Genomic DNA, 14867 nt, shown 5'->3' on the forward strand with positions numbered 1-14867 from the left:
TAACATCTTTGGGCTAGAGATACCCCGGAGCAGCCCAGCAGGGAATGATTATCATTCCTAACTCACTGTTCATTGACCCATTAAGAAAACAAAGCCTCTTTCCATTAGTTCAAACCAGTCTTAAACATCTTTTCCAAGGAAGGCCATTATCAGTTACTAAGGCTATGCGAAATTTCGCTGGGTGTTTTATTTCAAAGCTGTTCCAATGTGTTTTAAGTTCAAAACAGCAAAATTGAAATGAAACAAAAGGATTCAAAAGAGATTTGAAATGAAATGAGGGCACTTGAAATGTTTCAAAGTTTTGAAATATTTTGAGTTTTGAAGCCAGGCTTGCTTGGCTTGTAGCTAAACAAAAACTAAGGAAGGGGATGGGGAAGAGAGGGAAAGGACAGCTCTGATATTAACATCTAGCTCCCTCTTCAATTCCCCAGTTTTCTGATCATTTCCTCAGCTCTTTCCAGAGAGCCCAGGCCCCCAACCTGTGCATGGGGTTTCAGCAGGCCCCATGGGAAAAGCTGGAAAACAGATCAGGGAGCAGGGGGAAGAGATCAGAGAGGTGGGAAACTGAATAGGGGGCTGGGAAATTGTTCAAGTCCCTGAACATTCCCTCAGTTTCCAGTTGGATCCCCCAGCTCTCCTATCTTTCCCCGAGCTCTCTGATCACCTCCCTCAGCTCTTCCTGCAGGGTGTGGGCCTCCAGATGATGCAGGATGACAGCAAGCTGCTGCTGCCAGCTGGTGATGGTGGCAGCTCTGGGCTAGTTCTGCAGTCAGCAGCAACAGCCTGCTGTCATCCCACACACACATCTGGGGACCCACAGATCTGTGCACAGGATAACAGCATGCTGGCACTGCCAGCTGGGCCCAGTGCCAGCACCTGAGTTTGCCTGGTGCAGCCTGCACTGAGCACCAGGAAGAACCCAGTGCTGGCACTGGCTCCAGCCTGCAGCAGCAGCCTGCTGTCATCCCAAGCACAGATCTAGGGGCCAGTGCCCCCTGGGAGAAGTCTGGCACAGCACCATAGCCCTCCTAGGGTGTTTGGACCCTCAGATCTATGTGCAGGCCAGTGCCAGCACTGGGTTCTTCCTGGTGCTCTGCATGGGCTGCACTCGCAAGAACTCAGTGCTGGAATTAGCCCCAGCCGGCAGCAGCAGCCTGCTGCCATCCCACGCACAGATCTGGGGGCCTGCACCCCCCAGAAGAAGTCTGTCACAGCCCTGCAGCCCTCCTGGGAGGCACAGACCCCTGGATCTGCATATGGGATGACAGCAGGCTGCCACTTGTGGCTGGGCCCAGAGCCAGCATTCAAGTCTGCCCAGAGCAGCCTGCACTGAGTGCCAGGAAGAACCCAGTGTTGATGCTGCCCCTGGCTGGCAGAGTCAGCATGCTGTCATCCTGTGTGCAGATCTGGGGACCCACACCCTCTAGGAGGAGTCTGGCACAGCTCTGCAGCCCTCCTGGAGGGTGTAGGCCCCCAAATCTGCACACAGAATGACAGCATGCTGTATCTGCCAGCTGGGGCCAGCACCAGCACTGGGTTCTTCCCAGTGCTCAGTGCAGGCTGCACCAGGAAGAACCCAGTGCTGGCACTGGCCCCAGATCTGTATGTGGGATGACAGCATGCTGCCACTACCGGCGAGTGATAAGAGTTTTGTTTTAAACAGTTTGAGGTGCAGTTCCCCATAAACCCTTCCACCTATCTCCTTGAAACTTGGTAGGCTTCAATGCCCTCAGAAGGGGCTAACATCCCTGCAATTTCATCTTAATCAGGCAAGAAATTACAAAGTTATAGGCATTTTCATAATTCCCCATTATAGCCTATGGACAAAATATCGAAACAATGAAACAGTTTCGAAGAAATGAAATGTAACAATGATTCAAAACAGCAAAATTAAACACTATCCCTTCAAAATGGCAAAATGGAAGTTGAAACTAAACGGTGCTGTTTTGCACAGCCCTATCAGTTACCTGTTGATTAGTTCCAAAAAGCCTGTCTGCCTTTGCTGTCTCCCACAGCATAACCTGTAGCTATCATGTGGTCGTTAGCTAATGTTGAGAGGTGTCTGTGTAAAGCAGAAGGGCAGGGGGAATAATCCCTGCACAGTAGGGACAATCTAGGCAGATGCATGAAGTTTGTACTGGAGCTGTAGCCAGGGAGCAGAGGGAAGCGCCAGTCCTGCTGTGGAGCAGAACACCCCACTCAGCCCAGCCCAGAGAGCATGCCACGATGCTGGAGGTGTCTGGTTTTAAATTAAACTAGCAAGGGGCCTGAGACAGACATTGCATAAAGTGGTTTGAACCAGATCAGTTGAGTCTGATACTACATTCAACCAGGTTTATCTCAAACCAGTTTCATCCTTTTTCAAACTGGTTTATGTGCCCTGAATATCTGTTCTGTTAGGTGTTTAAACCAGTTTCTGATCACTGAAACCAGCTTCTGTGTAAAGTTTGTCCCTAGCCTAAAGGTTCCACTGCACTCCCAATGCCAGGACTGCTAATCAGCTGATTGCCACTGGCCACATATTCAATTTAAGGTGGAATGGGAAACAGTCACAAAGGTATTACACATACATTTTGAGAAGACAGACTGTTATTTTTTCCCCCCTGTTTTTTGGGGGGAACAAGGTAAGTTTGTGAAACTGGAGCCTGAATCTGTTATAATGATAAAGTAATCCATGATATACTACGAGGCCCTAGGAATTACTAAGTACTGTGAAAAAGAAAGCCATAGATTAAAACAGTCTTGGAGTCTTATACTGCCCTCTCTTACGAAAATTCAATTTTGGTATAACTCATAAAAACTCAGAGTAATTATACTAGCATAAAAATATTGCAGCATAGTATTAAATAAGACCAATTTGTTGGGGGGTATGCAAATATTCTCTTGACAGAATTATTCCATTAAGAAAAAGGCATGAGAAGACATGTGATTTGATGCAAGACTATTAAACACCCAAAATATAATCTCTAGATGCATTTTTAGATCATATTTGTGTTTCTATCTATAAGATACATAAACAATATCATATAAAGGGGTTCTGTGTATCTTGCATATATTTATATGCATTAAACCCCCTCTTTTATAAGAAAGATAATCAGGTTGCAAAGTTAGGAAAAGCCAGAATTAAGTATGCTCATTCATCCTGTAGCCTGTAATTTCATGATCCCATGTTATATATTTCCAAAAGGGAACTTCCATTGAAGGACAGGATGGATTGTGAGCTTTTTGGTTGGTTTGTCTTTTTCTAATACTTATTATTCAATACTACATAGTTTAAAATTTTAATTCACTGAATAAGAAATAATTTATCTCCCTGTTAGCTTTTCTTTGATTCCCCATCACTTTAATGTCTCAACACCCACAAATGAAATAATTTAACCTTCTTCAAGGAAAAGGAGGGGCTCCACAGAAAGCTACTTGAGAATATTCTGAGAAAGATGTTGCTGAAATCAAAGTACTATCAGCCAGAATTTTCATGTCTGCAACAATTTTATCACAGCGGCTAGAGAGCTGTCAGATCAGTGTAATGAGTGGGCAGACAATGACTCGCATGCTTTTTACTTCTATGGCAGGATCAGCATAGATCCAGCTTTGTAGTTAATGCAAGGGACAGCCCATTGGGCAAATGCTTGTTTTCCTGAGGGTCTACTACAGACCCGAGTCCTATTTCACAGCAGAGAAAAAGAATTATCAATGAAATTAAAGTGAGTTCAACCATGAATTTATTAAATTTACTAGAATAAATATATAATCCTGCTTTTAGAGCATATTTATTCAATGGACAATTGCCATTTAGCAAGGCACTCTACAGAAAAAAAGAAACTAATTTACTTAATGAATTGCATGCTAGTTCAGCATTTTGAAGAAGAAATTCATCACAATATGTAAGGTTATTGCACAACAGAGCATACTATTCACAGAGTGCATGTTAATATTGTTTGTTTTAAATGGTAAGCGCCTAGTGCCGCTCAGCCTAAGAAAGCACTACATCTATTTATGCGGTCTATTCAGCAAAAAATAGTCTCCCTGGTTTATGAGCTAAAGCAAGTTCTATGATTCCCTACTGTACAAGATTGATTGTAACTTAAGAAGCCCATAATGCAACATAAGAAAATAAGACATGTAGAGGCGGATAATTTAAACATTAGTTATTGAGCATGGCAGTCAGGGAGACAGTTTTTGAATTAGAACTTCCTAGACCTTAAATGCTGGAGGCTGCAAGTGAGAGAGGAACAGTAGGGGGGATGGAAAAAAAAAACTGGTCATACCCAGTTCACTCTCCTGGCATTTACTCTCTGCCACTGTGTGACACAGGATACTGGGCAAGATAAACCTATAGTCTGACTCAGTAAATCGCAGTTCCTATGTTCTTAATCAGGTTCAAAAGAGGACTGAAGAAGTTCCTTCAGGATGGGTCCCTCAGTGAGTATTAAATATGATAGTTAGGGGTACAGCATCTAAGTCATGACATTCTAGCCTGTGAACACCAGAATTTAAAAAGGGGTGAGGGGTGCAGGAGACATCATTCAGGATGGGGCATAAAATCCCTGTCCTTAGATATCCACTCTCTGCCACTGAGACACAGAACACTAGACTAGATGGACCTATGATTTGACCCAGTGTGGCATTTTTTATGTTCTTATATTGTGGCTCATAGCTAAGCTTCAGGCACATAGTTATTCCCTTACTTTTCCATGATTTTTAGCTTCAAACCTGAAATATGTCAGGCACCAAGCTGATATGCACCAACGTTTGCATCAGGAAAAGAACAAGGACAATACAAAGAATGTCTTTCTTCACAGTGAATCAGCTACTCATTAATCAATCAATTCATTCTTATTATTCATTTATTATTATAATTTTATTTATTATTCTCTACTTCTCAGTTTCTTACTTCCTATTCCAATACTGTACTAATTAATTCTATGTGCAATTGGGTATGTCAACTACACAGCTGATATGGAAGGAATGAACAGATCATTTCTGCTGAATTAGAGCCTATAGCTAAGAAGACTGATTTCTCTGAATGGTCCATAGACATATTTTTTTTTTTTTAACTAAAGGAGTAATGTTAGAACAGTAATGCTGAAAATTACCTCAGAAGGAATCATCTAATAAAGTGCTAACAACTCCAATAAGGCCTTCTGAATGCACAAAATATTCTGCAACACTGGCTAAATATTGAAAAGGCTTATAGAGAGGCAATTTGGGCTATCAATTAACTTGGGGCAAAATTCCATCCAATATAGACAAAAAGACACACTAGCTCAATCAGTTATATATTGGATTCTGCTTTTGCCATTAATTTATATTGTATGAAATAAGCCAGGGGGAAAAGATTCATTCTTCATGTTTGTACATCATAGTTCTTAATACATATACATGGTATCAATAGCTTTTTATGTCTTGTTAATTTATTCTTACCATCACAAGTTGGAAGCGGATGGCTCCACCAATGATTTTTTTCACATAACAAAGGCTCCTCATGGCTCAGCCTATATCCTGGATCACAACTAAATGAAACAGTGGAACCAATAGAGAAGTCATGACCATAACGACGTCCATGAACTGGTATGCCAGGATCCAAGCAGGAATAAGTATTAACAGTGACACCTGAAATTGAAAGGAAATACAAAAACCTAGAGTAAGGTCTTTTAAATGCGCTAGGAAAGACAAGCAAACAGCTATCACCATACATAATCAGCTAAGCTATATTTACCATATATTTGTGTATGCCTTGTATAGGGGCTGGCAACCTGTGGACTATAGGGCAGACTGGGGAATGAGTAGTGTGGAGCTGCCCCAAGCTGCACATCCCCTTCCACGGTGCCCTCCCCTCCATTATGGAGCATGTTGGTCCACTACACCTGTGCTGTCTCTGGCTGCAGAGGGAATGGGGATCATGAGTCAGGATAAGTGCAGGCAGCTGGCCGCTTTAGGCGGAGAGCTACTTATGGTTCAAGGTGAAGGCTGGATCACAAAGTCTGGCCCTTGCCTGCCAAAGATTGCTGAACCCTGACCTAGTAGGGGCCTTCCTGGGTTTTATTGTCCATTTATTTTCTATTGAAGGCAATTATATCAGGTTGCTGGGAGATGTAACATTTAAAATATTCCAAAGCATAACAGGATTTTTAGTGTTTAAAAATGTAGTATTTCAGCTGCAGACTTATAGCCCCTTGTCACACCTCTTGGTTGGGGTGCTTCAAAACTGCCCTTGCTGCATGCAGCAGCAAACTCTCTGGCCAGGAGGCATGACAGGCAGCTGTGGTGACCTGTGGCTTAATTTCTCCCACCCTCCACAGGGTGTAGGAGACTGAATGGACTGTCAAGGGAGCTCTGCAGCCTGCATCTTCCAGGAATTGCAGCTCCAATCCCTGTTCCCAACTAGAAGAGACAGGTGAATGGTGCCCATGTCAGTGAGTGTTCTCATCCTTTTGCCTCAAGTGCCCTTCACAAGAACTGGGAGATCAGACAGAGAGAAGTATGTAGGGACCAGGGGCTGGAAAGCAGGAATTCTAGTTCAGGGAGGTGAGAAGAGTGGGGGGGGGAGAGTAGGAGGGACTGGAGTCTCTGAGTTTCAGCATGTCATTTCTGGTATCCTGTCTCTGGGATCTCCTGGTTCTGGTCAGGGGAACACAGGATTTCTTGGCTCCAGTAGCACACATAGTGCCCAGAGCCCTGGGGGTGCCAGCAGTGACCAGAGTGCTGGGAGTGTAGATATTGAGCAGCAGCAGCCAGGGTGTAGAGAGACTGTGTGCATTGAGGGGACAGTGCTACATTGCGAGGTGCTTGGAGGATCAACCTACGCTAGAGATGTAAGGTGGTACAAAATGGTACAAAACAGCACCAGCTCCCTCCAGGTATATCTTTCCCACTATTTGGAGCATTTTACCCCAAGTTTAGGGTTATACTTTAGCCTGCTGAAACATTTCAAAGACAACTGAAATGTTTCAAAGCTTATGCCTATCCACACCCTCATACAATCATTTCCATAAATTGTACAAGTTCTGTCTTAACACCAATTAAGTCTTTTGCCACCACGTCTCCTAATTATACTGGAACCTCCCTTTTGTGGTGTTGGAAGTCTTTCTAATTTCCAGACAAAATGTATTCTCATGTCAGTGTTTGCCCTCTGCAGTATTTACCACATGATATAACATTATAGCCCAACCTCTGGCATGGATCTTTGAAAACTCCTGGTGCTCTGGTGTAGTGCCCGAAGACCGGAAGAAGGCCAATGTGGTGCCTATCTTCAAAAAAAGGAGGAAAGTGGATCTGGCTAACTATAGGCCCATTAGCCTGACTTCTATCCTGGGGAAGGTCTTAGAAAAGTTTATTAAAGAGGCCATCCTTAATGGACTGGCCAATGCCAACATCCTAAGGGATATCCAGCATGGGTTTGTTGCAGGTAGGTCTTGCTTGACCAATCTCATTTCCTTCTATGACCAGGTGATCTATCACCTGGACAAGGGAAAAGAGATTGATGTCATATATCTTAACTTCAAAAAAGCCTTCAATCTGGTATCCCATGATTACATCTTGGCGAAACTGGCCAATTGTGGCCTTGGGTTCACCATGATCCACTGGCTGGAGAACTGGCTCCGTGGTTGGACCCAGAGGGTGATGGTTGATGGAAGTCAATTGTCATGGTGGCCTGTGACCAGTGGGGTCCCCCAAGGCTCTATCATTGGACCCATACTGTTCAACATCTTCATTAATGGTGTGGACACTGGTGTTAGAAGTGGACTGGCCAAGTTTGCCGACGACACCAAACTTTGAGGCAAAGCAATCACGCCAGAAGACAGGCAGGTGATCCAGGCTGACCTAGACAGGCTCAGCAAATGGGCGGACAAGAACCTGATGATGTTTAATGCTGAAAAATGCAAGGTTCTCCACCTTGGGAGGAAAAACTTGCAGTATCCTTATAGGCTCGGCAGTGCTACACTGGCTAGCATTACAGAAAAAAGAGACTTGGCGGCCATCATTGACCACAAGATGAACATGAGCCTGCAATGTGATGCTGAGGCTAGTAAACTGACTAAAACACTGGCTTGCATCCATAGATGATTCTCAAGCAAATCCTGGGACGTCATTCTCCCCTTGTACTTAGCCTTGGTGAGGCCACAGCTGGAGTACTGTGTCCAGTTTTGGGCTCCACAATTCAAAAAGGATGTGGAGAAGCTTGAGAGAGTCCAGAGAAGAGCCACGCACATGATCAGAGGTCAGGAAAACAGACTTTATGATGACAGGCTGAGAGCCATGGGACTCTTTAGCCTGGAAAAGTGTAGGCTCAAGGGCGATCTGATCGCCACCTATAAGTTTATCAGGGGTTCACCAGAGTGCCCCAGGGGATGATGAGGTTAAATGGTTATAAACTACTGCAAGGCTGTTTCAGGAAGAATTTCTTTACTGTCTGAGCCCCCAAAGTCTGGAATAGCCTGCCACTGGAGGTGGTTTAAGCACCTATATTGAACACCTTCAAGAGCAAATTAGATGCTTATCTAGCTGGGATCCATGACCCCTTCAGCCCTTTGGGCGGGTGGCTGGACTCAATGATCTTCTGTGGTCCCTTCTAGCCCTAATGTGTGTGTGAAATCTGTGTGAAGTCTGTGTGAAATCTTTTATTAGACCAACTTAAATAGTTGGAAAAAAATGTTAAGCAATCTTTTGGGTTCAAAAAGCCTTCATCAGGCTAAGGAAGGTTCAGTAGTTGGTGTGTGCCCTTCCTAGATGGAATGAAAAGTGAAACAGCCAGAGGCTGGGCTGGGCTGCATACAAAACAGGCAGTCAGTGAAGATGTAGATTCAATGGGTGAGAGACAGACTGGGTGGGAGGGAGAGAAGGGGGGTGAATAGTGGAGAAGTACCTGGGAAGTCAGATGTCAGGCAGGTTTTATTGTGTCATAAATCCATTGTCTATAATTAGTCCATGATTTTTAGTATGCAGGAGGTTGATGAAGTGAAGTTCATAGGCTCATCTCTGGGAGGTGTTTTGTAAGTTCCCTTTGAGGATCAGGACTGAGAGATTGGAGAGAGTGGTTTTCTTGTGGAAATGTGCCTCCACAGGTAATTGTGTGTTCCTGTCTTTGATAGATTCCCAGTGCATGTTCATTCTGGTGCACAGTTGTTATTTGGTCTCTCCTATGTATTTTCCAGCAGGGGATTTGGTGCATTGGATGAGATGTATTACATTTCTGGAGATGCAGCTGTAAGATCTGGGAATGTTGGTGGCTCTGTTGTGGGGTGTAGTAATTTGTGGGGGTGGTGGAGATGCGTTGGCAGGTTTTGCATTTCTTGTCATGGCATTGTCTGGATCCATATCATGTGTCTGGGCCTGAGGAAGTTTGGTTCGGTGCTTGTTTGAAGGCTAGGATAGGTGGCTTTCTTTAAGGATAGGGTCTCTTTTTAGTATGGGTTGCAACTGTTTGAGGATTTTCTGAATGCGTTCAAGGGAGAGGTGATATATCATAACCAGCAGTGTGTGATTTGGGGGGGAGGGGGGGGTTCTTCTGTACTGCAGCAGTTCTTCACGTGGTATCCTGGTGGCTCTTTCAAAGTGAGATCTATCTCGCTGGAAGAATGTCCTTGTTGGGTAAAAGCCTTTTTAAGATTGGTGAGGTGGCAATCCCAGGTGTTCTCTTCAGTGCAAATTTAGTGGTATCTCAGGGCTTGGATGTATATCACAGCTTTTTTGGGTGTGTTTAGGGTGATTGCTGGTTCTGTGCAGCTATGTAGGTTGGTCTGTGGGTTTCTTGTATAACGTGGTCTGTATTTTATCATTCTAGATACTGATCATGATGTCTAAAAAGGAGATGTTGGTGCTGGAATAGTCTAGAGAAAGTCAGATAGAGGGATGGTGATTGTTGAATTTCTGATGGAACACAATCAGAGGTTGCAGGTTTTCAGTCCAAATGATAAAGATGTCATTGATACAGCTTAAGTATAGCAAGAGTTTGAGGGTGCAGTTTTTGAGGAATTCTTCCAGGTGGCTCATAAAAAGGTTGGCATACTGTGGGGCAATTTTGGTGCCCATAGCTGTTCCCATTATCTGGAGGAAGTGTTGGTTATTAAAAGTGAAATTGTTGTGTGTGAGGATGAAGTGTATAAGGTCAGTAATATCTTTGGGTCTGTATTCTGAGTTGTAATTTTGTTCCTGTAGATATGTAAGGCAGGTTTGGATGCCATCTTGGTGTGAGATGTTGGTATATAGGTTGATAACATCCATGGTGGCTAGAAGGGTGTTTCTGGAAAGGTGGTCTCTGTTTTTAAGTTTCCATAGAAAGTCTGTAGTGTTTTGGACAAAACTTGCTCTGTGGGTGACGATCGGTTTTAGGATTCATTCAATAAAACCTGATATTTCCACAGTTACGGTCCCATGGTTGGATATGATAGGTCTCCCTTGTTTGTGGATTTTAGGGAGCATGTAAAAAGTCTTCACTGACTGCCTATCTTGTATGCATACCAGCCCAGCCTCTGGCTTCTTTATTTTTCATTCCATCCAGGAAGAGCACACACCAACTGCTGAAACTTCCTCAGCCTGACTAAGGGTTTTTGAACCCAAAAGGTTGCTTAAATTGCTTTTTTCCAGCTATTTAAGTTGATCTAATAAAAGATATCAGATTCACCCAAAGAACCTTGCCTGAGATACTGTGTTGCACCTGATCAAATAGGCTGTTTCCTATGAAAGCTCACACTTCTCTGAAACAGTTAATCTATAACAAGGGTGGTCAAGTATTTGGGCTGGAGGGCCACTTAGGGAGTTTTTGTGAGCTGCCATGGACTGTATCAACCCCACTCCCCCAACACCTACCCACCCTCTGGCAACAACTCCCTAAGTGGCTCTGCTTCATGTAGCTGGGTGGATAGAATGGGAAAATGGGTGAACGGGACCTGGACCACAAAGCAGGATTACAGGGTGGTGACAGTAGAGCTGGGTCCTGGGGCAGAGCTGGGATGCACCCCCCTCACGCTCCTGTGATGGGAGCTGGTTCTATGGCCAGGGACATGTGGGGAGTAGATCATGGTTCTGCCCCAGTCCCTGGCCCTGTGCAAATGCAAGTTTCTCCACCTTGGGAGGAAAAACTTGCAGTATCCTTATAGGCTCGGCAGTGCTACACTGGCTAGCACTACAGAAAAAAGAGACTTGGCGATCATCATTGACCACAAGATGAACATGAGCCTGCAATGTGATGCTGAGGCTAGTAAACTGACTAAAACACTGGCTTGCATCCATAGATGCTTCTCAAGCAAATCCTGGGATGTCATTTTCCCCTTGTACTTAGCCTTGGTGAGGCCGCAGCTGGAGTACTGTGTCCAGTTTTGGGTTCCACAATTCAAAAAAGATGTGGAGAAGCTTGAGAGAGTCCAGAGGAGAGCCACGCGCATGATCAGAGGTCAGGAAAACAGATCTTACGATGACAGGCTGAGAGCCATGGGACTCTTTAGCCTGGAAAAGCGCAGGCTCAGGGGTGATCTGATGGCCACCTATAAGTTTATCAGGGGTGACCACCAGGATCTGGGGGAACATCTGTTCACCAGAGCGCCCCAAGGGATGACGAGGTCGAACGGTCACAAACTCCTGCAAGACCATTTCAGGCTGGACATAAGGAAGAATTTCTTTACTGTCCGAGCCCCCAAGGTCTGGAACAGTCTGCCAGTGGAGGTGGTTCAAGCACCTACATTGAACACCTTCAAGAGTAAATTGGATGCTTATCTTGCTGGGATCCTATGACCCCAGCTGACTTCCTGCCCTTTGGGCAGGGGGCTGGACTCGATGATCTCCCGAGGTCCCTTCTAGCCCTAATGTCTATGAAATCTATGTTCCAGACCTTGGGGGCTCAGACAGCAAAGAAATTCTTCCTTATGTCCAGCCTGAAACGTTCTTGCAGGAGTTTCTAACCATTAGACCTTGTCATCTCTTGGGGCGCTCTGGTGAACAAGCATTCCCCCAGAAACTGGTAGTCTCCCCTGATAAATTTATAGGTTGCCATCAGATCACCCTTGAGCCTGCGCTTTTCCAGGCTAAAGAGCCCCATGGCTCTCAGCCTGTCATCGTAATGTCTAAAATCAATTTGTAATGCATCCTGGGCCATTGACAGCACAGGACCGGTATCCAAGGCCCAGGGCAGAGTCCTGCCCACAGAGCCAGCATCCATCCCAGGGATGTGCAGGAAGCAGATCATGGTTCTGCCCAGGTCCTGGCTCCACAATGTCATTGCCCCATGATTCCACCCCACGATACCAACCCTGCCCACCCATTCTGCTCCTGGACTCTGCTCCTCACCTCATCCACCTAGCCATGTGCCAGGCCATGTGCCCTGCCTGTGTGGCCCTTACCCCGACAGTGTGAGGGGGCGGGGGGGGGCGGAGTGCCCCGGTGCTTGGGCAGCAGAGTTAGGTCTGGTGGCAGTTGGAAGGAACTCTACAGCTGGGACTGCCAAGAAGTGAGTCCAGTCACTGCACTGCCCCAGTCGCACTGCACACCAGGGAGTGGCAGGACTGGCTGCATGTGCCACAGCATTGCTATTCCCCATGCCTGGGCTGGGTCGGGCCAAGCGACTATCTGCGAGCTACACATAATCCCTTGGTGGGCCAGATGCAGCTCATGGTTCGTATTTTGCTCATCCCTTGCCACCTGCCCTGCCTTCTGTCTTTGTTGCTTATGAAATCAGCACTGAAAGTGAAATATACTCAAAGAAAAATGTAAAGTTAAAGTGCTTGAAAAGAACTGTGGGCAAGCAAAAGCAAATTAGTTAAGTAAAGTCTTCCTCCTCTACTTAACCATTCCCACAAACAAATAGCATATGAAGCAAAAGAATAACAGTGTTAATAATGTATAAAAATAAAGGCAGAGTATATGATGAACAAAGATGCATTACAAATTAATTTTAGTTCCCCTCCCCCCCCCCAAAAAAAAAACGGTGAACCAGGAAGAAGCAAGCAGAGAGGTAATATGATTAAGTGGCTCAGTTATTTCAGAAATACATTTCTTTATGTAAACTATAAAAAAAATCTATATTTCTAATGTGCTCTCATAACTCAAATTGACCTTCCATTACTACAAATAAAAGGACTTCTTGAAAAATTTAACTTCCCTTCAAAAGGCAATTTAAAATAAAATAAAATATTTGGTGCATTTCTAAAACAAAATGAATATCTATTTTGATAGTATGGTTTATGACCTGACTTCTTATTGTGACCAGTTTCAGTTGTAGCAATTGTAGTCTTTTTTCACCCTCAAAATATCTGTATCTGAAACTGATGGGAGCTTTTTTTTTTTTTGCTTACTCTACATACTAAATTTATATTAATTCACTTAGGACTTATTAGAAGGCAATATTTAAAACACACACATAATTAAAAAAGATGCATACATGAATGTGTATATGTGTTCCCTTTCCATTTCCCTGAATGAATGCCTCTATATTTTGTTTATTGGCAACATATGGGTAGTATTACTACAATCTATTCTGAGGTTCATACAGTTCATATCTACTCTATGATAGATTTTTTTCCATGAGAAAAAGGCATGAACAATAACATTAAACTCTCACGCTACTCCCAGATCTCTTTCCTTTACAATATAACACAGCTTTGGGGAAAGCATCCATCTATTATTGATGTCATATGCCTATAATGTATTTCATATAGTTAAAGATAAACTCCCATGTGGGCCTCAATCATATGCAGTAAATCTATTTAGATGAACATTGTCAGTTCCTTAATGAGAAAAATAAGTTGCCTCAAAGGTAATATGTCAAAAAACTGACCCAGCTTGACGTTGGTTCCATCTGCAAGTTCTTATTGTATATATGTTTTAATATTTTTAAATAAATCATTATTATTATTGTAAACATGCTGAATGCTATGAGATGGAAAATTCTATATGAAATGGAAGACCCATGGTGGTGAGTGGGGAGAAAAAAACTAAGATGCAACAGACTATGGTTTTCTTTTCTGTTTTAAATGTGTTCATGTTGTAATCATGTTTCATTCTCAGTTTCCCTGACTAGCTTGGACAGGAGGCAAAGAAAGCCTTCAGCAGGACTAAATCCCAAGCTACCTTGCCACAGGCAAGCAGATCCTGTGAGAATCTCCAGGAACAAAGAATTTAATAGCTTTGTTAACACTTTAGGTAGAGCTGACAAACATCAAGTCCACCTCTGACATCCTGCTGCCCCAGTCAAAGAAAAGGGAGATACTAGCATCAAACAATGTATGGAACAGCCTGAAAAGTCCAGCTTCAGCCTGAGAAGAAAAAAAGACAGTGAAACTAACTTTTGGGTGCCCAGGGCTGCACAGACTCTTTTGGGAACAGAAGGATGGCTTAACTCTTTGGGCAGGGAGGGGGAAGAGAAGGGGGGAATAAATTTTTTGCTGTGCTGACTTTGCCCAATACAGCCTTTTCTTGATGAGAAGCTATCTTTCTTTGCTATTTGGGTTTCAGGGCACTCCATTTCCACTTGAAGATGAAGGTAGCTACTTGAGACAAGGACAAGTAAGAGTCCGGGATCGAATGACCAGCCTCAGGATCAGAGGGAGATAGAACTCACCACACTCCAGAAGCCATGCCTGGGCTAGCTTCAGAAGGTACTCAGAAATAGATGAAATGTGTGTAGATTAAATGAGGGGTGTGTGCGCACAACACTTTAAAGCGGGCTAAATGCTTTTGCATCACTTTAATGGTGTTGGAGTTTGCACCCCCCCGCAGAGTATTGTGCATGAAGTCCAGTCACGGTAGGAAATTTGCGCCTTATATGAATTGGGGTGTAATGCACCTTAAATGACTTGGGAAGGAGCAAACTAAAATTCCTCCAAGGAGTTTCAGTTTGCTGCCCCTACAGCCATGAAGTGAAGCCCTGGGTTGCG

The 14867-nt window shown here is 44.1% G+C and overlaps 1 protein-coding gene across 4 annotated transcripts in view; it reads right to left on the reverse strand.

Moving 5' to 3' along the window:
- CSMD3 (CUB and Sushi multiple domains 3) overlaps positions 1-14867 on the reverse strand; it is a 1311906-nt gene that overhangs the window by 478016 nt on the left and 819023 nt on the right. For all 4 annotated transcript variants that reach the window (XM_090040525.1, XM_090040524.1, XM_090040523.1 and 1 more), the window contains one exon: positions 5425-5613. In XM_090040525.1, the coding sequence (XP_089896651.1) occupies positions 5425-5613 (189 nt within the window). The remainder of the gene's footprint in view (positions 1-5424; positions 5614-14867) is intronic.

The sequence above is a fragment of the Crocodylus siamensis genome, chromosome 3 (genome assembly GCF_052110815.1).
Source record: "Crocodylus siamensis isolate JL-2025a chromosome 3, ASM5211081v1, whole genome shotgun sequence".
In the NCBI taxonomy this organism is placed as follows: Eukaryota; Metazoa; Chordata; order Crocodylia; family Crocodylidae; genus Crocodylus; species Crocodylus siamensis.